General features: G+C 42.2%; 1 protein-coding gene across 1 annotated transcript; it reads right to left on the reverse strand.

Moving 5' to 3' along the window:
- Positions 1–9,851: 9,851 nt before the first annotated feature.
- On the reverse strand, positions 9,852–20,402 carry GPA33 (glycoprotein A33). The gene is made up of 7 exons (XM_009557225.2): positions 20,272–20,402; positions 15,524–15,675; positions 14,462–14,672; positions 13,753–13,911; positions 11,431–11,544; positions 10,785–10,911; positions 9,852–10,142 (listed from the first exon to the last, which is right to left on the reverse strand). Exons 1-7 carry the CDS (start codon positions 20,309–20,311, stop codon positions 10,052–10,054), a joined length of 894 nt encoding a protein of 297 aa, XP_009555520.2. The 5' UTR covers positions 20,312–20,402; the 3' UTR covers positions 9,852–10,051.
- Positions 20,403–27,212: the final 6,810 nt, after the last annotated feature.

Consider the following 27,212-nt stretch of genomic DNA (forward strand, 5'->3'; position numbering starts at 1 on the left):
ACTAACTGTGAAAAGATCTTCATTGCATTCCTTGTAAGGACTGAAACTCAAAGTTATGTAGTTTGTTCTTTTGCATGATGGGAAGAGGAAAAACACCCAAACAGACCGCAGGCAAACTAAGAGATCAGCACATTCATGAATAAATGAGCATGCTGATCAGGATGTTAAAAAAGGCCAGTTGCTGGTTTGGTTGGAAACCTATACAGTTGCTTGCACTGTACCTGTTACTGTTGAGGCCCTTCTTCCAATATTACAGGGTCACTTAACCATTTTGATGCCTCTTACCTAACAGTTTGCCTGCATTGTTGAACTTTATTGAATGATTCTGTATTTCCTTCTTTTGAGGCAGCTGTTCTACCTGCTAAATAAACAGCAGAACAATAAACCTCTAAGACTAAAATTTACCAAGGAAGCATCTAGGAGTGTTGTAACAGAGTGAGAGCATCTATTTAGTAGTGGTAAAGGCTTCTCTGCATTGGAATAGAGTTGTTTGAGTTTAAAGTTTCTTGACTGACAGCCATTGTTGCATTGAAATTTCAAAACATACAGAACTGTAATCTGAACTATTTTCATAGGTTGGTGTTGCAATAGAAGTTTGATATTTTGGCTCTTAGGAAGAAGAGAATTCATTGTTATTAAAACATTTATTCTGTATGTGTGTAAGTACAAGTACACAAACCTAAGAGCATTTGTTACTGTGCTTAAGCTGTTCCAGATCTTCAAGACAGAGAAAAAGAATCTGGGCAGAAATGGAGGAGTACAGAGTTAGGGTTCCATGGCAGGTCTACACCTTATCACCTTTAATTTTAAATAGTACCTAAGTTGTAGAAGACCTAGTTGTATGCTATAGTCAGTGGGCTAGTAACTAGGGCAGTAACTGTCTTACTTCTTACAGTAATAACTAACCACCTGTGATGTTTTTTGTAGTGACAACTGTAAGGGCTGTACAATGAGACTTGAGTACATGACCTCGATGTAGCCCATTTAATACTATGGTTCTGCATATGTTGGGGGAACCCTAACAGCAGTTGGAGGATGATAGAAGACTTCCATTTTGGAGCTCTGCTTCCCCGGCTGTTTTGCAATTTGAAACTGTTTGTTTGGTTTCTTGAAAAATAAATTCCGCTTAATAAGCACAATGCAGTAGTATTTCTGTCCTTTAAGGGAAAAGTAAAGAGGGGGAAAAGATGGTGACTTGGCACAATTCTTAAGTCCAAAGCATAGTACTGGTAAGGCACAAACTGTGGGTCAAAATCCAAATAAAATTCTGCCCACTTGCGTGACAAAATCCTCAAGGGGAAAGAAAGCCAAATCAAGGCAGAATGGTCTTGAGCAGAGCTAAAGTGATGCAGCCTGGGAGCTCTAAACATATACTTTCCACATGGTAAAAAGTAATGGTAACTTAATGCTCTCTGCATTTCGGCATATAGGTACCGTACAGACTGAATTACCAAAAGAGTTCTTTTTGTAAAAAGGCATCTAGCACATTCTGTCAGATCTGATTTTCTGTCCTGTTGCTGTAGATTGCTCAGTTCTGTGACAGCAATCTGTAAAAGTCGTCCTGGTTTTGCTCATGTGTTAGAAAGTTAATAGGTGCTTTTGTTCTTGTTATACGAGTAAGTAGACTAATAGTTGAGTTGTGTGTTACTGCTCTAAAGGTTTTGGCTAGGAGAGCAGTTTGAGGGTCATGAGAATGCAATGGACTGCGGTGACAGCTTTGATTTAGTCTATGACATCAGTGTATTAACCTGTAATCACATTCTTTTACATTCTATTCAAACAGTATGTAACTGATCTTGAAAAATAAAGCATGTTCATGTAGAATGCACAGCAGTTACTAGTTCTATGTTGTAGATACTATGAATTTGACTGAATTGTGCATTCATTTCTGGCTTGTCCACTGTTGCCTAAGTTTCTACAGTGTATTGAATGTGGAAGAAATTCCTATGTGACCACTATCTCTGCATCAGCTAAGACTATTCTTACCAGTACCTTATTATTCTGATTTAACAAAGGTGTTCTCGTACACATATACAAATACACTGCAGATACAGCAATACCTGTTTATACCTGCCTATCTTCCCAGCAAAGATCAAGGCAAAGAAGGCATTTAGTCCTTGAACCTGCTTGTCTGTTCTGACCAAGTCCTCATTCCAATTCAGATGCACCCACAGCAGTCCTTCTTGTTGCCCTTCGTGTGCTACACCAGATCTAGCTTTGGGTGAGCTTTGGCTTTCCTAGCCCCATACCTGCACACTCACACAGCATCTCTGTATTTCTCCCAAATTGCTTGTCCCTGCCATTACCTTCTGTATGTTTCCTTTTTATATCTGAGTTTTGTCAGGAACTTTTTGATCAGCCTCTGCTTGTTTTCCTGCTGATCTTGGAGAAGATGATACTGGAAAGCTCATCTGGTCTTCTCTTCAGGACCATATGGCATGGGATTTTTCCAAGCACATCTCTGAACAGGCCAAAGACTGTCCTCCCGAGGTGCTGCGTTTTCCCTTCCCCTTAGGATCCTGAACTCCGCTATCTCATGGTTAGTGCAGCTAAGTTTGCCCCCCAGCCTTCACATCCTTGACCAGTTATTTCTTGTCTGTATGTCTAGCAGAGAGCACCTACCCCACTTCTTGGCTCCTCAGTCCCTTGTATCAGGAGTCTTAGGCTTTTTCCAGTTGCCTGAAGAAGGCCTTGTGTACTTCCTCCCAATAAGGCTGTCTGCAGCAGACATCCATTAGAATGTCACCCATATTGGTCTGTCCTTTTTGTCTAACCCATGAGCTCCTGACTGGCTCATTGTCTATCCCCCAGATGAGCTCTGTGCATTCCAGCTGCTCTCATCTAAAGACTAAATCTCACATCCCCAATGTGGGAATACAAGCTGGGCAGTAAGTGATGTGTGGGAAGAAAAGCCAAGTAATCTCTTTATTTCTGAGATCTGTAGGTTCCACACTTGTGCCAGTTTCAAGGTCTACATTATAATTAGTGGCAGTTATAATGGAGTGGAGTCCTTAGCACAGGAAAGACGGGGATCTGTTGCAGTGAGTCCAGAGGAGGCCACAAAGACGATTAGAGGGCTGAAGTTCCTCCCACATGAGAACAGGCTGAGAGGGTTGGGGTTGGTCAGCCTGGAAAAGAGAAGGCTGTGGGGAGACATTAGAACAGACTTATGGTACTTAAAGGAAGGTTGAAGATGGGCTCTGTATCAGGGAGTGCAGGGATAGGATAGGGGAACAGTTTTAAGCAGTAAGAGATAAATTAGATACGAAGAAATGTTTTCATATGAGGGTGGTGAGGCACTGGCACAGGTTGCCCAGAGAAGTCAGGGCAACCCTGCTATCCGTGGAGGCATTCAGGAACGGTTTATGGCTTTGAGCAACCTGATCCAGTGGGAGGTGTTCCTGCCCATTTCATGGGGGTTGGAACTGGGTGATGTTCAAGGTCCCTTCCAATGCAAACCATTCTGTGATTCTAAGTTATCAAAGAGAGTGTTTGCTGTGTCTAAAGTAAGATGAGTCTTTATTACATCTTTAGTGGTGTGTTATCATAGAATCATAAAAAGTTTGGTTTGGAAGAGACCTTAAAGATCATCCAGTTCCAACCCCCCTGCCATGGGCAGGGACACCTCCCACCAGACCAGGCTGCCCAAGGCCCCATCCAACCTGGCCTTGAACACCTCCAGGAGTGGGGCAGCCACAAATTCCCTGGGCAACCTGTGCCAGTGCCTCACCGCTCTCAGAATGAACAAATTCCTCCTTCTGTCCAGTGAAAATCTGCCCCTCTCTGGTTTATACCCATTGCCCCTAATCCTGTCACTCCATACCTTTGTAAAAAGTCCCTCCCCAGCTTTCTTGTAAGCAAAATCTTAGAAGGCAAGCAGTAATTTGGTGGGGATTTTCTGGGCGGAGGGTCTGTCAAATATCAGATCCTGGATTTTGCTGTGCAGGTGCATGTCGAACTGGAGGAAAAAGCGCTGTGACCCTTGATGAAGTGACATAGCTGATATTTGTTCTGCTCTGTGGGTTCTTTGCCACCTCCCTAAAGGGAGGTCCATGCAGAATCATACTGAAATAGAAAATGCTTCCGTTTCAGGGACTCTGTGTCTTGAGGCATCGCAGTCAGATGGCATTATGATGAAGGTCACATTCTTCCAAATATTAAGTTGTGTTGGGTGAGTGAAAACCTGTGTTCAAGAAAGCCCTGTCTGGATTTCATTGCAAAATATCTGTGGTTTTCTGTTCTTGATACATTTTTTCAAAACCTGCATTAATTAATAGAGATGGACTGTGCTTTTTGACCTGTTAGTTGAATTTAGAAGTGCTAATCCTTTCCCCTAGCAAGAATTTCAGACTTTCCCCAAAAGTTAAGTGACTGAAATGCATATGTGAAACCAAGTTTTTAATTTCTGGTTGCTAGATAGAGGTTTATGCAGTTGATCGCAAAGGCTTTAGCAACATCTTTCCATTTTGCAAAGTAAACGTGCTGTCGTGAGGTAGGGACAAAACAAGTTTGTTACTAGGTTTCTGCCCTCTTGATGTTTTCTGCAAGATTACCATCCCTCACTGTCACCCTAGAATGAGCTGCCAATTCATTTTTATTGCAATAATTATAATTCAGTTATACAAAGAAATGGACAAACACGTTTATTAGTCTAACTGTATATTATCTCTGCTCCCTCACTTTTCTTTGGTTCTGTCTTAGAAGCTCCCACAAGCTTCTCTGGTTTCAAATAATTTCCCCCCTCCCTAGTGAACAGGTGAAAAGCAGCAGAGAGAAGTTCCAAATTCCCTTATGCTGGGCTATAATAAATTTAGTTCTAGCACATCCAGAATTAATCTTGACGGTTTGCTCATCATACCGTGAACTTCATCAGACAGAAGACTGCCTCAATGTCTTTCCTGGAACAGATGATACAAATAAATAGAAAAGTAGTGCTGTTACTCTAGCAACAAGAATTGTGAGATAATTAACTCTTGTCTGTCTGCTCAGTTCTGAATTGTGCACCGAATCTTGTAATGAGCAGTGGCAGTGCCGGCTTTTGTGTCTGTGTAACGCTGGAAGTATTTTTCTCAGGACTTTGCAAAGTGAGGAAGGCAGTGAGAGCAGACTTTGGGGGTTGTGTGACAAATGGGTAGGGTTTGGATCCCTGAGGGGCAGCTCTGAAGAATAAAGGAGTTCATTAAGGTTGGCAGTTCATTAACAACAATGTCTTCTAACTTCAAGAAGAGCCCAGGAATGCAGGTGGATCTGGGGAGGTTGAGGTTGCCTCATCTTTCTAGGGAACTCATGGCAGCACCGTGGCTCTAATGCAGTACGTGGGAGATAGAAGCAGGTGTGGGCTACAAAGGAAGAATCCACAAACAGGGGCCAGGCTCATAGCAATGGTGTTTGGAAAACCAAAAGTCACCTGGAGCTGAAGCCTGCAAGGAATCAAGGTCAACACAAAGAGCTTTTATGACTGTTAGCAGTAAAAGACTGAATAATGAAAAAAGTGATCCTGTTGCTGAATGGTGTGTGTGATTCAGTAACACAGCTGGACTAACACAGATAAGGCTGAGGTGTTTACTACCTTCTTTATTTCAGTCTTTTCTACTAACGATTCTCAGATATCTCTACTCGGAAGGGTTCAGGGAGAGGAACACCAGCACTAGATGAAGTCAGGGGTCAGTTGGGAGTTCTAGGCCCATACAAGTCCCTAGAGCCACATGGGTTGCATCTGAAGATGCTGAGAAAGCTGCCTGGTACCTTTCCAAGGCTGTTCTCTTCACCTTTGAAAGGTCACAGACAGCATAAAGTCCACAGCAATGGAAGGCAAATATTGCACTCACATGCCAGAAGGATGATCTAGGAAACCATAGACTGCTCAGCTTTGCTGGACTCCTTGGAAAAAAATAGAATGAGTCCTCTTTGAATGTGTTTTCAGGTATGCAAAGGAAAAGAGAGGCTCTGGAAATGGTCAGCATGGATTTGCCAAGGTTAAATTGTGCTTGACCGGCCTTGTTGCTCTCTATAATAAGTTTGTGAATAAAGGAAGAACAGTAGTGGTCAGTAGTGAGTTTCAGTACAGTGTCTCACAGTACGCATGTATCCAAGCTGGAACCTTATATTATAGATGGGTGGACAACCAGATGGGTGGGAAACTGGTCGTACTCTAGGTGGAGGCCAGTAACAAGTTGAGGTACTGGAGTCTGTACTATGGCCTGTTTAGTGTCTGTAATGGCCTGGAGGAGGTGATGGAGTGCACTCTTGATGTAGAATGCCAAGCTGGTGGCACCAGCTGGTGAGCTTGAGGGCAGGACTGCTATACAGAGGGACCTACCCAGGCTGGAGGAGTGGGTGGATAGGAACCTTATGAAATGCAGCAAAGTCCTGAACCTTGGAAGGGAGAAACCCCTGCAATAGTACGGTCAGGATTGGCAGGAGGTTAACTTGGCTGCGAAGAAAGCTGAAAACTAGGAAGGGAACATAGGAAAAAAGGGGGATTTGGAAGGTGAAATAGGAACAAGAGTGTTGATGAGAATAGTTGCCTTGCAGGGGGCATCAGAGAACAACTTATCTCCATGCTTCTCCTGCATTGTGGTGATCTGTCTCTCCAGCTCTGTCATGTAACTGTTGTCTTTGTCACTCACAAATGACAGGAACTTGCTTGCACCATTCAGTAGACCTTTGAGTTCCTTGGGTGAAAAGTGCCTAGATAAGAATAAATCTTAAAAGCCAAATGACTGTTATTAGGAACAAATGACAACTACCCCCGTCCTCGGTAAGCCGTATAGTATATTGCCTTCAGAACATTATAAGCAAGCAAAAACATTAATGTGAACAGAAACAATTAAAGCTGGGAAGTGAAATAGCAGTGCACTGAGGAGATATTCTTCGCCTTTAAACAGAAAAGGGAAATGTAGTATAGTAGTGTAGTTGCCTTCAGCAATGCAGGGTGAGCCAAGTATTCAAATTGCTTGCAACATTTCTGTCCTGATGGCTTTTCATTGGGTTACTGGACTGCTGAAATGGACTTCTTTCCTTTCTTCATATGGCTCATTATAGAGTGAAAGCTCTGTTGCAGGCTGCTAAGGTAGGGTCAGAAGGAAAACCAGGTAATTTTTAAATGTCTTTTTGATATGCTTGCCAAAACAAATCTTGCTAAGTAATGATGTGTGAATATCTTATTGTGGTTGTTGTTCCACTTGGGGTAACAGATCTCAGCAGTCCTGCAGAAGGGAAAATGATTTGATGAAGGCTTAAATCCTTGTGTCCTGATTCTTCTTGTTTGTGAACAGATAAAGCTTACATGTGTGTATTCTTCCATGTGAAAGAATTACTAGGCAGTAATTTACTATAGGCAGTGTAAAGGGTAGAGTAGGATTTTACTTCCTTGCTTGGTCATTCATTTTCTGCCTACTTCCTGCTTTTGAGGGAAGTGAATATTGCAGTTGGGCATAGCTACATTCATTCTTTGGAATTAATTAATTATTGCTAGTTTTTCCCATTTTTCCCCGAATATGTTAGTAAGTCTTTAATTTTGTTTGAAGTTATGAGTATACTAGAGGGTCTTGGAGTTATTCCTGCTCTAAAGATACACAAGACACACAAATAATTAATTCAGTCACAGGAAATCCTTGGAGTAAGACAGGAATTTGAGTATGTGTATTTCTGGCTGACTGAATTTAACAAATTGGTTGAGGAAAAGCACATGTAGCATTCTGATAAATACACAGCTTCCAACATGTTAGTCGTCTTAAAAAAAAAAAAAAAGGAAAACAATTATAAGCAGCACTGAAATATCTCAGCTGTCTCTTCATGTACTATCACTTAGTTTATTTCCCAATGTAGAACTGAGCTTAGCATTGCAGAATGTCAGTAGTTCTGCTTTAAAGGCTGTCAAGTTTGACACTCTTGTTTTTTTCTTGCTAGTTCTTATGGAACCTGCCTACAGAGAACCGAATTCAAGGGGTTTGGGGTCATTATGTAATCTCTTCTGTATTTTGTGGCTGGTTTCTTCAGATAACTTAATGTAGATTCACTAATCTGCATTTTTCTTTATGGATAAAATAACCAATATATGAACATTACTTCAAGACTTCAGCTGACAAGCAACAATTAAGCTTTGTGTATTGGAAGGGTGAAGAGTATGGGACAGGTAACAGAGTGAGTGTTAAAATTTAGAGGAGGCCAGAGCCAGGTTCTGGCCATAAATTCTTCTGATAGTTGTCAAATCCTTTTGCTGGTCTTCCCAGTTAAAATCTTTGAGGAACCACTCTAATATCCCTCAGCAGGAGCCCTCTGTAGCCCCATGGTAAAGGAGCTTATGAGGGAGCTCGTCTGTTAACATTTATAAAAGAAACAGCTTTTATTTCACGGTAAAAACTTTTTAGAATCCTCATTAGATAATTCATTCTATACTTGCGTGTTGCAAAACAGAATGAAATACCTATCAGCCCTGTTTCTGAGATAGGCAGCTCAGGTTTTATCTGTCTTCGGCTTCTGTGTGTAGAATTCTTTCTTAGCCATCCATTTTTGCAACGTTTGGTTATGCATCTGAACTGAGCCCAGGATCAGGTCATCAAAACATCTTTCAGAGTTGCATTTTGGGTTGTTTGTTGCCAGAGAGATTTGGATTTTTACCTCCTTTGTCAAGAACACTGGTTGTTGGTCTTTGCAGTTGTTATTAGTACAAATGAATAATTTTATTTGAAGTACCATGGAGAACAAAGGCAGCCAGAGAGCACGTCAGAATAACAGTTCCGGTATTCTGATTTGCATAGTTCAGAATCTAAAAAATGCAGCCCGTCTGTAGGAGGATTGCTGATTCTTCTTTAAAGGTGTATTTTAAATTTTTGTTACAGATTTAAAAGTAAGTACTTGGGGGTAAGTGGTATGTGGGAGGCATTGCAGTAAGTTTCTGAAGTCAAAGAGAAGTAGAGATCTTTGAAAGGATAAATATTGTACTGCAAGTCATGTATTGAATATCTTCTTTTATTAAAAAAACCAACAGCTCTTCCTTAGCTTTAATACCACAATACTGACAGTCTTTTGGACAGAGACAGACAGTCCATTGTCTTCCAAAGATAAGATACTAGTGATGGGAATTCTCTCCACATTTCTGCACATTTTGCACGTACAGGGCTTCTGATTAAATTATTACAATTTTGAATAAAAAGTTACTTCTCCTTTCTCCCCCCCTTTTTCTTCTTTTCATTAAAGATGTACTTACCATGCACATGTTCTCACACTGTCATTTTTTTTCAGAAGCAACAGCAGGAGCAAGGCACTATTTCTGACTTGCCCATGCAACAGGAGGAAAGGATAATGTAATGCAAATTAGTGTTTAGAAACTCCCTGAGCTGGAACTCATAAGTTCAGGAATCTGACAGTATATTAGGCTACTAGGCTATTTCTATAATAGATCTTATCAGCTGCCAGTTATAAATCCATCTAACTTCTTATCCACTAGTATGCATTGTTCTTCCAAACAGGAGTCTTTCGTTGGTCATCTGTAAATTTTTTCCATATTTTTATTTATATGTGCATGTATAATATATACAAAGAACACGTTTAATAAAATGTTCTTAAAAGCCAGCTCGCTTCACTCTGCATAAAATAATTTCTATACTGAACAATGCTGAAAGCTGTGACATTTGCATAACACCATAAGCAAGACCGCCCTTCCTCCATGGCTTGCAGTTGGTAACCTTGAAATGTTCTGTAGATCTGGGGATACAGCAGCAACTCTGTTCTCCGAATAGACCTAACTAGCTTCTTTTTTCAGAAAGTGGGAAGATTAGAAGACTGCTTATTTTAGGATGACTGGGCGAAACAGTGCTTCACATGCATTTTTCTGCTGTGAGGTTATATATTAGTACTCATTGTACGTTAGGCACTTCTTTCTAGGGAGACAAGGATATTCTCTTCCAGAACTTGAAGGCAGGGCCATTAGCTTTCATTTTATTATTCAAATAAACCTTCTCTCAGTAAGAACGAGGGATTAATTTCTTTTCTACAGTGGTATCTGTGCCTTAGCAAATCCCGAAGATGGCATTGGCCTCCTCCTTCTTCATGCATCTTCAGCACTCCTCTGCTCTTCCTCTGCTCTCTGATTCCTTGCAGGCATCTCCGTGGAGGGTTCGTGCCTGTCTTCTCTCTCCCTAGAACATTTTTCAGGAGTAGAGATATTAATTAAAACAAACTAGATAGTCTACTGAAGAGATTTTGAGCTAGAATTGTTTTAGACTGCTCTAAGCTAGCCTGGATGTGTGCAAAACCAAAATACATAAATTAAGTCTTGCTGGTGATGCAAGAGGTGAATAAGGTACTTTTTTTTTTTTCATAGCAGGTATGTACAGAAAGGGTGTATCTTTTCTCATCCCACTTTTCTTCCAATGAGAATAAGGAAAAGGTTTCTGTGTTGGAGTGGTAATTCTGAACACCTAGCCTCGTGGTGCTTTAGGCTAGCAAGGACAGAAACAGCTATAGGGACTCGGAGAAATCAGAAATAGTCTGGGCTTTGCTTATCAAGCTGTTCTACGTGCTTGACTGAATTGACTTGCTGATTCATTTCCAAGGTTTGAATGTTTGGGTTCTACCTCAGAGACCACAAAGGTGTCTGGTAACACTGGGCATATTCTGTGAGAAGAGGTGCTGGTCACTAGGGTAGAAACTGAAAGGAGAAAGTGGTGCACTCTTTCCTTGATTTCTTCTTTCTCCCCTGCTTTCTACTCCATGTTGATGCTGGAGGGAGAATGTAAACCCTTCATGTTCTGTTCACTTTTCTAGAGAAAGGTACTTACGCCATCTCGTAGGCCTTGTTCTTGTCATCTGACCGACAACAGCAGAAATAGGCTAAAACACTAATAATTGCAATTGCAGCAACAGCTCCAGCAATGATGCCAATGTAAAGACCTAGGTTCATGGATGCTATACAAGAAGAAAAGAATTAGTCCTTTGCAGTGAGAATGATATAAAGTGCAATCAGCATAATCACTGGACTTCACATCCCCACCACCAGATGTCACATCTTGCTACCATATCCCGACTGAGTGGAAGCCACAGTTATTTGACTACAATAACTGGAATCGCTTCTCTACCGGGTAGCTGGTAAGTCTGCAGGAGCAATCAGTTAGATGGTGATGGGAAGGAGCCCCTGGATCTGAACAACTGCTCCACTTTATTGATAAATTTTAGATGCAGACTTTTGGGGGCTCAGGCCTATGTCACTCTATGCATTTTTTTTTTTAATCTGTGAACTAACCCTATGAGTTAGTGAGTGCTCTATAAGCATGTAAACCAATGCAGAGAATCTCTCTTAAAGGTAAAAAAAGAATGTGTTTTTTTGAGAGAAAGCAGAATTTTATACTTCTGTGTGCATTGGGTCTGTTCGCCACTTAGCTAGGGTGCTTCCTCTGTACTCTTCTGTTAAGCAAACTCATCTCTTACGTGGCATAACGCTGACTGTCATGTTGCAAAATTCCGTTCCCACGATGTTTGTTGAAGTGCAGATGTAAAAGCCAGAGGTATCTGCTGAGATGTTCTTCAGAGTTATTTTTTCTCCTGTGGCAAAACAGAACCCCAGTCCAAAAAAAAAGAATTAAAGCAGGGAAAGAAGTAGGGGCAGCAGCCCTTCAATTCTAGCCCCAGGTAGCAGGAGGGATGAGAGGTTATTAAGGTTGATGAATTGCTTCATCTTGCTCAGGAGCTGCCATGCTACTCCCTAGGTTTTAGTAGGATTTGTGGGAGGACAAACAGAAGTGTGCTGTTTTGATTACAGGGAGCATGTGGCATTTGAACATTCATTTTAGAAAGAAAATTGTAGGTGGAAGGTAGAGACGTGTACATAGTGGAAACTTTTCTGCTTTGGATTTTGCTGAGAAATATAAGATGTCCCAACCCAGCATCTGGCCTTCAGATCTGGCCATCTGATTAATTAATTTGTAAAACAACAAAAAGGTCTTCAATCCTCCAGCTCTTAAGATTTAAAATCTGAATTATGTAGCAGTGGCGGAAGTGGTTTTCTTGTCTGGGAGATGCCATGCAGGCTGTGAAAATAGATGAAGGCAGAACATGCAGTGACATGGGATTGCTATGATACTGATGTTTTCTGTCCAACCTAACAGAGCTCAGAAACATACATTGATGCTTAGCAAGCAGTCGGGTTTTGTGTCTTACATACCCGGCTGATGTTTATGTGTGTAGTCCATGTGGGTTTTTTCGTGATAGTCTGATAAAAATCCAGATTCCTGCTCTAACAGCAAAAAGCTCTGAATACTTTGCAGTAACTTTCCTTGTGATCTTACTTCTTTTCAACCCACTTGTAGGACTGGGATTCTCTTTAGTCCCCGATGGTGCCTAGCATCAGGTAGCAAAAGAGCATGCAAACCAAGAAATAACAGACTACATGCTTGATTATTGTTTTTCAGTCTCTGCATACTGTCTGTGCTTACTTTTTATCTTTTTGCAGTGTGATGTTTATAGCTTTCAGAGTTGTAGTCTATAACTGGAATACTCCTATAGTAAATCAAATGTAATTGGAGAGTCAAATTGGGAAAAATACTGCTCTCATACTATCAATTTTGGAGCGATTCCTGAGGGATTTTGCACTGTGCAGTGCTGGGACTTGCCTAGCACAGAACTTTAGGGACAGTAGGATGTCCAGCCAGCTTGGAGCAGGAGGTCACAGTGAGCATGGTACTGGACATCAGTGTTCTGATGAAACTCAGAACAAATCAAGTGGAAATAGATCCGAAGAGACTTATGTCCCAGGGAAGAATAGGATGATGGCAGAAGCAGGCAGGCAGATGCTGCTGTAAGACACAAATCTTGGGCTGTTCAGGGCTGTGTGTGATGCGTTGGCACCACTTAGTGGCCAGTCAAATGAATAAGGTTGTCTCCCTGGTGATATTTCATCTTTTGCATAATTTATGCAATAAGTGTTGAATATCCAGTTATGTCTCGTTATAGTTAGTTTACCTCTGTAGCAATGCTACAGTAATTAAACCAAGAAGAGTAGGTTCAGATACTCAGTTGTTCTGGAGCTGAATACATCAGGAAAAAACAAAGTTGTTCAGAGGAATAAATCAGAGTCCTCTGTTACTACTATACTTCAAAGAGTATTACATCCTCATTTCTGTGTGAATAGTTCTATCAAAGGTCCTGTGGTGGAAATTCAGTTCCATTCCCTGCCCCCCAGATTCTGACTTAAAATTAAAAGAAAGAAAATATTTGGGCTTGTATGACAGTCCTACAAAACAAGAAGCCTCTTTTATGCTAAAAGCAGGAATGGTGTAACCACTTCTACCACCTTCCTCTAGGTGAGGATTTATCTCTGGAAGAAAAGTAGCTTCCAGAGCCAACTTTTGCTTGCCTTCACCCCAAAAAGCAATCTGGTCATTGTTGAGCAAGCTGAGATATGAAGACACACCAGTTAGAAAACCTGATATTATTCCTCTTGTTATGCTCCCCTTATGCCCAGCAATTGGAAAGTTATTATTCCTAGGTGCTTCCAGAGTAAGCCAGCTTTCTTCCCAGGTGAGAACTAAAATGAAAATCTTACTGACTATAGTTACTTCAGTTAACAGTCCTTTCCCCTCCTGCTAAGTTACTTGTGAGTGATTCTTCAATCAAAAGGATGACTTTTCAAGATCTTAGTCAGAGGACTTCCTAGAAAAAGCCTTGAAGTGTGTTTTGTGTTTGCATTTCAAAATCTTTCCAACCCTGATTTACAGGGAGCTCAAAGACTTGATGTCTTTGAATTTCCCATACCTTCTGTTGTTTGTAATACACGGGGCTCATTTTGTACGTTGAAGCTTCGCCAGGTATATTTGGGCTTTGGGGAGCCCTCGTGAGAAACGCAGGTCAGATTGATTGTCTGTCCATATTCTGCTGTCCCCAAAATCTTGCATTCTGGCTTGGATGGTGCAACTGAAAGAAGAAAAAAGGAAAAAATTTTATGAATCAGAAGTATTTTTTTTCCCTGTTTCAACTCATCTCCTGCACCTGTGGTTTTTATTCTTACTAAACAGAGGCCAGTCTTGCACCTACCACCTTCTTCTCAAAGGAAATGGAGTGAACTTGTCTGTAATATGTTTCTTCCTTCTTGGCACTGGTCAGCCAAGAAGGGATTCTAAAGTGCATTTTGGGATATGTCTAATAGTGTTGGGTAGCTCATCCTTTGATAACTGGAGAATGACATGCCACAGGGGGAAGGAGGAATGCCCAGTAATGAGGCAAGGGTTATTAGGAAGGTGAGTGATACAACTATAGAAACTATTTTGTACAGTCAGGTATCAAGGAGTTGGGTGCTCTAAGCCTCCCAACCTACTTCCACAGTAGTAAGAAAAGACCAAAGTGGATCACTACTTTGTGGGAAAGTTTTTTTCTGTTAGAAAATCTGTCGTCTAAAACAATGTGGATATTAGGGTAAAGGAAGTGTTTTATCTAGTGGATCTGGTGTTGTCTCCATCATGCTTACCAAGGACAAAAACAGCCATGGTTGCGGTCTGCCTAGGGGGGTCATTCCTTAGACGAACGTTGCATGTGTATGTCCCATTGTCTTCCATGGTCACTTCATTAATGATGATACTGATGTCCCCGTTGTTTACATCACCACTAAACCGTATACGGTTTTCATAGCCTTTGCCGTACTGTGTAAGTCCATCAAAATACCTAATGACAGCATCATCCTGATAGAGAGGGAGAGAAAATGATCAATCTCAGTTTCTTCTGTAAGAGCCTACAACCTAACTCAATGGATTAGCTAATTCTTAAGAGAAGAGCAGCTTGGAAAAGAGGGCCTTAAACCAGCCCATTTTGCCAAAAAGCCAAGAAACACATACAAATCTAAAAGGTTCTGGAATCCCCATCTCCCACCTTATCTGAAGTCAGAGACAACTGATTCATCTTTCCTCTCTGTGACATGACACCATAAGACTTGTCTGAGATCCATACATCAATCAAATTCTCCTATGATTACAAAAATTCCCTTGCTTTCTAGCAAGGATCTTCAGAAAAGAAACCATTGGCTGTTGCTGCAAGGAGATCTCCAAAGGCTGCTTCCCCTCATTAATTCCCAAAACAGCAAGGGGAACTTTAGGGGACTCTTTACCTTCAATTTACACTCATATGGAGTAGAGACCTCAAGAATTTCTCCATGTACTATTGTCACCAATGTAAACATTTTTATATAGTACAAAGATCTGTATATATAAAAATATGTACGTGTAGTATATATACACTGAAAAAAATACATATTTTTTATAAAGCATCTGAGTATTTCACATATTTTAATAGATGTAGACCCACAGTACATAGAGTGATGTGTCCTCTGTGCATGATTGCAAGATCAGGAGAGAGGAATGCGATAGATTTGGGAGAAATTGCTTATAGAATCAGAGTTTCTGTTTCATAGTTCTGAGATTAAAGAAAGTCTTGAAGGAATCTTCCCACATTCCCAACCACAGTCCTGCTTCCATCTCTCCTCCCACCCCCCTCTTGGATTGCCCTATGGTATATTTCCTTATGCAACTGTATTTACCAGGCTGTTGATTTTTCTCCAGATAACAACATCTCCGTCGAAAATAGAAGCATCCGATTTGAAGTGACAGTGGAGGGTAGCATTGTTCCCTCGTGCCACCTTTATCTCCTTGTCGGGTGTTTCCACAGTGAGGGCATGAGCAGTCACCAGAACTAGGAAGAGAATTCTGCAGTCAGCAAAATTAACATAATCTGAGTTACATGTTTTGCCTCTTGGGCTGTCTTACATGCCACCACAACCCCATTTTCCTTCTGTCATCCTTGACATTCCCCACTGAGCAAGGGGTGACCTATGCTGGGCCTGACTGACTATAGGAAGCTGCTGCACAGGATGGCTAAGAGCTAAACTCTGCTCTCCTTTCCTCACTCCCCTCTTCTTTACCTGAACACACATTGCTATGACTTTATAAAGATAGTTGATGGTTTTTATTTCCCGAGCCTTCATTCAGCGTGACTGACATCCTTTGACAGTTCCAAATATACAGAGGGAGACAGATGAAACAGATAATACAAGTGCATCGGCGCTCTTAAGGATTCAAGCTAACCTAAGAATTTGATATCGTCAGGTTTCAGGAAAACTGTCAAGGAACTTGCCTCAATCCAGGTCCTTACAGAAGTGACATTTTGTGCTAGGGAATCCAAAACGGTTTATGTAATGCCCTGAAAAGAGGAAAACCCAGAAAAGCAAAGAGAGCTTGAAAGAAATGAGATAAGAATAGCTATTTGTTTTTAAAAAATAGCAAGCTAGTAGTTGCCTTTCTCCAAGAACTGCAGCTCCTGCTTGTGGAGCACGGGAGGATCTGAGTGTTGAAGAAAACAAATCCCTCTTGTGCCCTGTTGAAGCGTGCAGAGCACAGAGTAGGTAATATAGTGTATCTTGTACACTATATTACATTGGACTTGATCATCATATCTAAGCATTAGTTAGTGACAGGTCTTAGTTATTCTCAGAATCAGGCTGGAGGTTTAGCTCTGCCCTGCTGTAGACAACCTTCATGCCTGTGAGAACCTAGTTTAAAAACACCTGCTTTCTCCTTACAGTTTGGGGTGGGGTGGGTGCGTTTTTGGGGTTTTTTTAATGGCAATGAACCAAATAATTTTAAAAAATCTGAGTCTGAAAGCGGTTAGAGAGAGTACAGAGAGGTGGGAAGGGGGTGCTCCCATGGCAAAGAGGAACTTGGTCTACTAAGGAGGAGAGAGGAGGAGGGTGGAGATGTACACTCTACCCTAGAGGGGCATGCTGTGTGTGGTGGTGGAGGCTTGCTTCTGGAAGAACCTGGATATGACAGTGTTCTTTGGAGAGGATTTGAAGAGTTGCTGTTTAGCAAGCTTTGGTCCTCATACTGTCATATCTAGATCCAGATTAGATCCATAAGGAAGCGTGATGTGTAAGGGAGAGAACAAAGAATGTCAAGATTCCACCCTGAGTTGCAAACTGATTGTGAATACATGGGGTTTTTTAGACAGGAAAACACAAACGCATACAATAGGTCAACAAGAGTGTTAAACATTGGCAAGTTGAGCACTACCAGATCTTTGACTATAGGAGCAGTGACCGATAGTGTCCCTTAGAAAATAACAGCACAGGAGCCCAAAGTGCTTTGTTGTCACTGCACTAGGAACCTGCTGGTAGCAATTCAGGTACTTGCACTGGGTAACGTGGGACAGTTGGCATGGAGATCTGCTCCCTGCTCTGTAGCTTCTCTAACAGTTTCTTGGATCCAGTCCTGTTCTCCGTAGCAAATGGACCTTCAAGTGTCTTCCTAGATGTGGCCTGTACATCCAGAACTGCTGCATCTTCCCTCTCCTGAGAGGAGCTGGACGGGAATTTTCACAGCAGCTTTCCCTCCCCTGTACCTCTCCTTCCTTGCTGCCAGGCAGGGATGCCCTCCCTTCCACAGCTGTCTTCAGAAGCAGCTTCAGACATTGTCAGCAGGAGTGCAAAGACTGCCTTCTGTGCTTGTTAGTGTCCTGGTAAGAAAAGGAAGCCCAGTAACCACAGCAGGAGGCTTCTAGCTGAAGTTCTGATCTTCTGCGTTCCGGGTCCTGTAACTGAGTTGTTCTGTGGCCCTGCACAGTTAATTAGTGAAGGATGCGTTTTAGTCTCTCTCCCTCTGTGACATGGCGGTAGTGGTTTCTGTTCTCTCAGGGATTAATTCATTTACAGCTGCTGACAGCTATAAGAAGGAAACCAGTAGGGCAAAGTATTTCTAGCATGATTTTATTGCAGCCGCTCCCAGGTGTTTCCCTGTGCAAGGGCTGTGTTTGCAGAGCCCCAGGACTCTTTCTGACTGTATTTGTCATCATGCCCTCTATATGCGAGATGCCTATGAAAGCTTTCTCGTTCCTGTAATGATTTGTTAGAGACATTTTCCTGTATTTAGGTGAAAAGCACCACCATCTGTACTAAGAGATGGAGCAAAAAGCATCTCCTGATCCTTTCCTCACTCAGAAACTGGTTCCACCAGTCCCTGACGGGTAGTTAACTCAGCCCTGAGGCAAAGAAGACTGCCCAACCCTAGGGCTTCCCCTCACAAGTGCTTTTCCTTCTTCCAATTGGATGATTCAAATCCTACAATAAATGAGATCCTTGTTTTTTTCCAAATATGTCTTCATTGCATGGTCAGGGAACAGCTGAACCAAATGCCACATACAAGAGACACAGCAAGACTACTTATTCATCTGTTGTGTCACCCTAATGCCCGAACTCTTCTGATGCTCCCGTTTTTCACCCACAACATCTCTTTCTAAAGATTCCTACTCCTTCCCTGTTAGGGCTCCTTCTGGCTCTCAGGAAAGCTGCGGTTTCATTCTGGGACGCCATTTGATCATGACCATTTCCCCTTCTCACCACATTTCACTTCTTCACAAAGTCACCGACACCCAGGTAGTCACAGTCGAAACTGGGGTTTATTTTTCAGGAGTTGAGTTTTTATTCCTTATAGAAAATAGAATCTATTCAAAGTACAGCTGAAGGGAGGGCCAAGTCTGAAAGAACTTCAGAAAAAGAGAGGATGAATAGCCTTTATAGTATTAGAGGGGTGGCGTCACCTAGATTTAAGCCTCAGGATTACTTTTTACTGTGTTATCAGTTAGTTTGTTTATAACATTAAAAAATTGCGAAAGGTTTTGTCTCTGTCTGCTCAACCTAAACATTTGCACTTGTACAAAGGAAGAAGAAAATCAAAGTGACGTGTCTACATTCACATACTTCTACTGAGTGAGTGTTAATTAAAACAGAATGAAGGTCAGTTAACAGAGCTGGAAACAATTAAATTAGAGGAATATTTTGTTTGCTGAAAAAAAAGGAGATTCTGATCAAGAAATTATTGCTGATTTGTCTTGGTAGATTTAGCTAGTGAGAAAAGTAGGAAAAGTGGAAATGTTTTACTTCACTTTTACAAGGAAATGGTTTGTCTTAATTCCTCAATACCTTAACCTTTAGCTGAAGTTTAATTCCAAAAGTTAGAGAGGGGAAATCCTTTAAATCTGAAATTTGCAGTAAAAGTAGTTTGTTTGTTTTTCATTCAGAATAACCATTTGGGGCTTTTCTTCAGCAAGAAGTTCACAGTACCAGTTATAAACACAACTGCAGTGAAAAGCTGCGCAGCAGAAGTCAGCCTGTGCTGAGATCCTGATGCAGCTCATTTAGGGCAGCTCTGGCATCCCAACACCACACTGCCATGTGCTGTGCAGCTTCTCCACTCCAGTGCAGTGCAAGAATCTGCTAGACCTTCTCCAAAAGTCTCTTACAGGCCAGTATTTGACTTATTACCATTTGAGTCCTGCTCAAACAGGCAAGAAGAGCTTCACCCAACATACATATTTCTGCTCCAAAGAGTTTACTATCTATAATTTGGAGAGCATGAATGGTGAGAATAATGAAAAAGGAGAATGAATACCAATGGCACTACACAATTTACATAATGATCATGAAATCATGGTCCAAATCACATTTGTTGCATGTGGAGCACATCCACCTTTTCCGATTACATTAAACTTTGTGAATTTCCTTCTTGGGGTCTTACTGTTGTAGCGAGTTTTTCAGCATTTCTGGTAGTAAAAAAAAAAACAAGTGATTTCTATGCACATAGCTTTGTCTAAAACCTGGAAGAAGGTGTAGGAGCATTGGTATGAGAAGATGAGGTGGGTCAAAAAGCAGTGGAACTGAGACTGCAGGCTCTGCAAGGCAGGATGAGAGTGGGCAAGTCTGTGACAAAGGCCAAGGGTGAGCTAGCTCATTTGTATAGGTTAGTAGGGATTGTTGTGCATCCCCTTGACATGAACAATATACAGAGATCACAAGTTGTATTGGAGTACATATAAACAGTAGGATTTAGGCTTGTGGAAATGTACACTACACGCGGATTTACGTATAGAAGAGTAAAACCCAAGAACTTTTCCACTTCCACTTGTGGAAGTTCCTTCTTCAGAATTATGTTTAATGGAAGCCATTCAAACTGTTTTTAGGAAATATTTTCCAGCCTTATTAAGGATGGCATTCTTTCCCTACTCTTAACACTGTCCTGCGGCTTTAGGAGATGCCTGTGAGTCTGGACAGTCAGCACGGAGATGCGTGCGAGTCTGGACATTCAGCACAGAGACGGTAAACACACCTGCCTGATCATAAACATGAAGGAACTTTCACTAAACAAAAAAGAAAGACACAAAGTCCATTGGAATACTCAGGCTTTGTAGCACTGTTTCCTTCAACCCAGCCCTTGAGGACATAACCACATTAGTACTCACTCGCACTGAAAATGAACAGCCAAAGCCTTTTCATTGCCATCCTCCTCTTCTCTCCTTTGTTTCACCTCAAGGTGCTCTTCCTTGTAATCTCTAGGTGGCTGGGTAAGTAATTGGCTTTAGCTGAAGGGCTGCTTCACAGTAGCATCGAAAGTTCGCTTCCTCAGTCGCTTTAAAGTGCTGCCTCTCCAGTCTGCCACTCCCCTCCCAGGAAGAATGACAAGCCAGATCACCAGTCAGCTTTGACATCACTTGCTGCTCTCTGCCTGGAGGCAGAGAGAGACCTATGAACTCCTTCCCTAGTTGTGAACTTCCTTCTCCAATTAAGCTGCCTTTCCCTGTTTCTCCTAACGTGCAGGTACATAAAGCAAGAGAAGAGGCAAACAGAAGGGTGCGGTGGCTGGGAGTGTGCAATGCAACAACTGAAGTCATGCATGTGATGACACATAACTAGGGGAGAATAAGCCTCCTTCATCTTAAATATTTATTAAGGGTTCCTAGGGCCAGAGTTAAAAAGGTATTGAAGGCAATGTTTCACAATGGAGGCAGCCGCCAATATCTACGCTTTAAAGAACTGAAGTACCCAACTCTCCTTACATTGAATACCTGTAAGAATATGTACTTTATGAGAATTCGATGACTAATGAGTTATCTAAACATAAATGAAATGCATCTTAGTCAGGTTCTTATGCCTACCATTCAACTGTCCCTGTGTGGGGGTTGTACAACAGCTATAGATACCAAAGGGACTTTCTACCTCTCTGCTGAAAAAGACCGTTAGATAGACTGATCCATGGCTTGTAGCGTGCTGGCTGTGTATCCATTGAGGCATGTGCAGCGCAAGTCCAGCCACTGCTCACATATTTCTGTATAGGCACTTGGAAAGCACAAATAACTGCTACTATATTTGACTGAAGAATAAAAGGAGGACTGATGGCAGCTCAGGCAAATACCCGACATTACATTTAATTGAGAGCAGCTGGCTAGCATGGCTTTTAAACTCTTCACTGCCAACAGGCGGAAACGGATGTCTCCATCTGGGATAGTCATCTACACTCTATTTCGAGCCATTGGAGAGACAAAGTCACTTTTAGGGTGTGAGTGATCATTTTAGGCATCTTTGATGGGGACTTCACATCTTAAGGCATCATGTGTGGCTATAAACTGGAGAGGGGCAGATTTAGACTAGACATAAGGAGGAATTTCTTTACTATGACAGTGGTGAGACACTGGAACAGGTTACCCAGGGAAGTTGTAGATGCCCCATCTCTGGAGGTGTTCAAGGCCAGCTTGGACAGGGCCTTCGGCAGCCTGATCTAGTGGGAGGTGTCCCAAGGACAAGTTATACTTCTGTGCTTGGTATATAACCTCAGTTCTCTTCAAACAAACTGTTAGCACAAAGCAAATTGAAGCTCATCAGAACACACATACAGAAACGGTATTCTTTGACAATCTTCCAGATGAGAACAGCCAGTAGAAAAATGCCTCCTGCTGTATGCATCTCATCTTTGATAGGCTGCAGGCATTAGGAGATGGCAAGGACCCTGCAAGGAGTGGAGAGCCTTTTTTTTTTTTTAAAAAAAAGAGCTTTCTAACTTCTAAATGCTAACTACAAATGACTTAAAATGTAAACCAAACTGGAGCAAGGTCAGTAGTCTCCTTTCCCCTCTTTGGAGTTCACAAGGATGAGGTTCTTAAACTTTTACCTCCTTTAAAGACTTTAAGATCTTTGTGACTTTATCACACAGCGTCCAGGAAGAGACATGTAGGATCTTTACTCCAGCTGCCAGACTTTTGATTTTGCTCCCATTTAACTGAATCTGAACAGAGATAGTGACAGAAAGGCCATCAGTGTACACCATCTGCCCATAGTTCCTCTGTTAATTCTCAGTTCTCTACATATCAGCATTGAGTATTCACTGAAAATAACTTGATTACAGTTTCTGTACCAAGATGCTGTATGAGACTTGGTAAACTTGCTGTTAGCTTCTTCACAGACATAAAGCTTTCACTGTCATTTGTGCAGCTTCTCTTCCTTCTCTTCTTCCCATTAATTTCAAAATCCACTTGACTGATTTCAATGAATTTTGACATAGTAATCTTAAAGACAAGAAGTTCCTTTCAGACTCATAAAAATCAGAAACCCCAATTAGCTGGGATAAGAGAAAAATCTAAATGAACGGTACCTCTTAGGCATTAATCATTGTCTTTCATTCCAAGAACCTGCGTTTGCACAATCAATGCACCTCACCATGCTCTCTCTCACTTCTCGCACAGCCAGGCAGACCGGGAAATACGGTTTAGCGAGAAGTCGCAGGGAGCAAGAGCTGATGGCTCTGTGAGGGATGGTTATCATGCTGGGGCACCTGGACTGCAGGACACACGTCCCGTGGAAACCAAGCTTGCTAATCCCACTGCCTGTGGAAATACACAGAACTTAGTCCATTTTCTTATCTTCAGCAGCTGGCTAATAAAAAACTCATAATAGAAAGAACTTTCAGAGTTAGGCTGAAGATGGTGTCCATAACAATAGTACTTCAAATACCTAAAGCAGGTCTGAGCTTAGTAACCTAACTGTTTAAAAGATGCTATGGACACTAAGCACTTTATGCTAACCCAAAACCAAATGCATTATTTTCACATAAATTTGTCATTTGACTGTTAAAGGAACAAGATGCATCCTTTCCAATGTATTGGCGTGTGTCTTGGCACTGAGGAAGAAGGACAGGCACTGTCCTTCTCACCTCACAGTCTGTCACTTGGACAGGTTGCCTTGACTGGTGGCAATATGGAAATACTGGTGTGGAAATTATTCACTGTGGGACCAGTTTTACCCTGCTTCTACCAGTCATTCAGTTGCATTACAAGTAAATAAGTTGGTGCTGAGATTGACAATGTTCTGTTGTTTTGGAGACTTGCTAAATAAGACCGGTTTCCTAGGTATCATAGAGAGCAACACTCGATACTTATATAAATCTGATATTAAGAAACTTGCTTAGATGCGCTTTATTTATTGCTTTTGTTAGTTATTTAGACCTAAATTTGAAAAGGTATTTAAATGCTTTTATCTTGTTACTTTTCCCTGACACTCTTGTTGGGGGCCTCAGAAGCTCTTTGTAAATGCAGGAGGCAAATGTACATTTTACCTTTGAGAAGCCAGTAGAGCTACCCAAACAGAAAGACTGGGAGAGCTGGCAGTTTTAAGATATTTTAATTTTGATCCTAGGTTGACTTTCTTTCCCTGTCTAGTGTGATCTGCCAAAACTCACAGGCATTGGCACCACTGCCAGCTTTGCCACAGCCCTATGTAGGCTAATGCAGACCTACGTCTTAGCATAGCTGACACGCACTGACTTCATTGCTTACCCATGGGTAATGCAAACCCTTAAAGTCTTGTTTTTGCTGATGGCTGCAGCTCTAGAGAATCTTTTTGCTGATATATAGAATGTTTAGGGGATATGATTAGCTTATTTAAATGAAACTGCCATTTCCATTAAAAACTTTAATATAAAACTAGGGTGGCTTCATTGTCTTGCCAAAAATACGTGCTCTGATAAGGCTTGCTTGTAGAAGCAGATGAGGATTAACACTTAGGAGTGTGCCCAGATGGCCAAGAAGGCCAATGACATCTTGGCTTGAATCAGAAATGGCCTGGCCAGCAGGTCCACGGAGGTTATTCTGCCCCTGTACTCGGCACTGGTGAGACCGCACTGTGTTCAGTTCTGGACCCCTTGCTAAAAGAAGGATGTTGAGGCTCTGGAGCTTGTCCAGAGAAGAGCAATGAAGCTGGTGAAGGGGCTGGAGAACAAGCCTTATGAGGAGCTGCTGAGGGAACTGGGGTTGTGTAGCCTGGAGAAAAGAAGGCTGAGGGAAGACCTTACTGCTCTCTACGACTACCTGAAAGGAGATTGTAGAGAAGAGGGAGCTGGCCTCTTCTCCCAAGTGACAGAGGACAGGACAAGGGGGAATGGTCTCAAGCTGCGCCAGGGGAGGTTCAACCTGGACATCAAAAAAAAAAAAATTTCATGGAAAGGGTAATCGGGCACTGGAATAGGATGCCCAGGGAGGTGGTGGAGTCACCATACTTGCAGGTATTTAAAAGACGGGTAGATGAGGTGCTCGCGGACATGGTTTAGTGGCAGATAGGACTCAATGGTTGGACTCGATGATCTAGGAGGTCTTTTCCAACCTAGCAATTCTATGTTTCTATGATTCTATGATACTGCTAACACAATTAATGATAGTAACTCCTGTTAAGCTAAGATAGACAAAGAGGACCCTTCCATCAAGATCCCTTCTTTTCCACCCAAGAGGACAGCAACTGGCCATATTCAGTTTGGGTTCTTCTATGAATGAATGTACTGATCACTGATGGACAGATGCCAAACAACCTACAGCTTGTTACTTTTTACTATGCCTGCATGTGTACATATTCATTAGCAAAGATTTCTAGCATCCTTGCCTCTGTTCTACCTGGTCGTCTTGATCCCCTAAGGCAACAACTTCTAACAAGCAGTGAGGAAGAGCTGCCAGGCTGCCTGCTTCCTGCCTATTCTCTGCAAGTCTGCAATGTATGCGCTCCTATCTGCATCTCTACACGTGAATGGCTGCAGTGGGCATGGCAGAGCTTTCAGGCCCTGCAATCATCCTCTACTGATGTTGTATTCTAAAAGTTCACAAACAGGATTTTCAGAAGCCGCTCAGTGACTTAGAAACATCAGGTTTTTATTGGATGCCACTGATATATGTGCTCCCACTACATTTAGGCCCTTTGAAAACACTGATCTTCAATAATAAGGGAGTCCATAGGTAAACATCTTTAGATCACTTCCTGCTTCAATCAGAAGTCATTAACACATGTGGCACAACACAATTCATCCTCTTTTGGTACATGAAACTTAGGATGTCTTCAAATGTGTAATCAGTAATCCATTTCTCCCTTTAGTGTGAGACCCAAAATTCAATATACTACTGTCTCTTGTTCCTACACCCCAGTAACTGTATTAACACAAGTCTAAGCTATGAGCACACCAATACTTGAGTGCCTGTTTCACGGATCTTGCCTGCCATGATGTGGCAGCCCTACAGATGTGGTCCCATCCCCATGCAGGGATGCAGCACTCAAGTAAGAAGGAAGGGGGACAGGGGGTGCAAGCTCTGCATGATGCAGCAGGAAAGGTATCTGTGGCACGAGATAGGTCAGTTCTATTTTCCACTTCCTTTCTGTTTGCTTGTTTGTTTGCAAAAGGAATCAACATTGCATGACTCAGAATTGGAGCCCCCAGTACAGGTAAACAGCACTTCAGCTTTCATCACATCCTGCCTTGGACCAGTCTAGCCCATGAGCTTTGCTAGGGAGTCAAGAGGTGGAAACTGGAAGTTTCTTTTCTCATAAAGTATAGGAGAATGCACGGTGTACCTCAGCCCTGGCTCTTCCAAGAACAAAAATCAGCTAATCATACACCTGCAGAACCACAGAATACTTTGGGTCAGAAGAGATCTTTAAAGATCATCTAGTCCAACCTCCCTGCCATGAGCAGGGACATTTTTCACTAGATGAGGTTGCTCAAAACCCCATCCAACCTGACCTTGAACATTTCAATGATGGAGCAGCCACAACTTCTCTGGACAACTTGCTCCAGTGTTTTACCACCCTCATAGTAAAGAATTTCTTCCTTATATCTAGTCTATATCGATCCTCTTTTAGTTTATAATCATTACGCCTTGTCCTGTCACTACAGGCCCTGGTAGAAATTCTCTCTCTGTCTGTCTTATAAGATCCCTTTTAAGTGCAGAAAAGCCACAGTGAGTTCTCCCAAGAGCCTTCACTTCTCCAGGCTGAACAGCTCCAGCTCTCTCAGACTTTCTTCACAGAAGTGTGCTAGCCCTCTGGCCATTCTGGTGGCCCTCCTCTGGACCCAGTCTAATAGGTCCATGTCTTGCATTAGAGGACCCAGAACTGAGTGCAGTACTCTAGGTGAGACCTCACCAGCGTGGAGTAGTGGGGCATAATCGCCTCCAGCAACCAACTGGCCACTCTCCTTTTGATGTAGTCTGGGATATGGTTGGACTGCAAGCACGCATCACTGGCTCACATCCACTTTTTAATCCACCAACAACCACAAGTCCTTCTCCACAGGACTGTTCTCAATCCATTCATCCCCTGGCCTCCACTGATATTGGGATTGCCCCAGCCCAGGTGTAAGACCTTGCATTTAGTCTTGTTGAACTTCCTGAGATTCATATGGCCCCATTCCTCAAGCCTGTCGATGTTCTTCTGTATGCCATCCCTTTCTTCTGCTGAATTAACTCCACCACTCAGCTTGGTGTCATCCACAACATTTCTGAGGGCGCACTCAGTCTCACTTGTCTATGTCATTAATAAAGATACTGAACAGTACTGGTCCCATACAAACAACTCTTGCTGCTGATCTTCATTTGGACACTGAGCAGCTGACTGTAACTGGATGCAGCCATCCAGCTGATTCCTTATCCATTGAACAGTCCCTCCATCAAATCTGTCTCTCTTCTATTTAGAACTAAGAATGTTGAATCAAAGACCTTACAGGAGTCCAGGTAGTTGACAGGTAGCTTGTTTCTAGTAAGCTTGGAGTGGCTTATCCTGCACTGTGTTTCCCAAGGACATCAGAGGTCATACCAGCATTTCAGGTTGCGCCTGGTGGGATCCAACTTGCCTGGATGCTCACTGCAGATGGAGGTCCAGACTCACTGGCTCTGGGCTCTTTCTCTGGGCTCCTCCCGCAACTGGAAAATGTCAGAGGATCCAGTCCACAGAGGGGAAGGAGTTAAGTGCTTGACCAGCTGCCATCTATGAGGCACTGAATTCTTTCCTCGTGCAATCCAGCAGCCAGCGTCAGGACAACGCTATATTTAGAAAGCTGATAAAGGTTTGGTGCTGACAGTTGTCCTGCCTCTTGATGCAG

The sequence above is a fragment of the Cuculus canorus genome, chromosome 1 (assembly GCF_017976375.1).
Source record: "Cuculus canorus isolate bCucCan1 chromosome 1, bCucCan1.pri, whole genome shotgun sequence".
In the NCBI taxonomy this organism is placed as follows: Eukaryota; Metazoa; Chordata; class Aves; order Cuculiformes; family Cuculidae; genus Cuculus; species Cuculus canorus.

Coding starts and splice junctions, on each gene's coding strand:
- GPA33 (XM_009557225.2), bottom strand. CDS start 20,311: ATGGCAATGAAAAGGCTTTGGCTGTTCATTTTCAGTGCGA. Junction 13,912..14,461: donor CATGGCTGTTTTTGTCCTTG/GTAAGCATGATG, acceptor TTCTTCTTTCAG/TTGCACCATCCAAGCCAGAA. Junction 10,143..10,784: donor AACAAGGCCTACGAGATGGC/GTAAGTACCTTT, acceptor AAAATGTTCTAG/GGAGAGAGAAGACAGGCACG.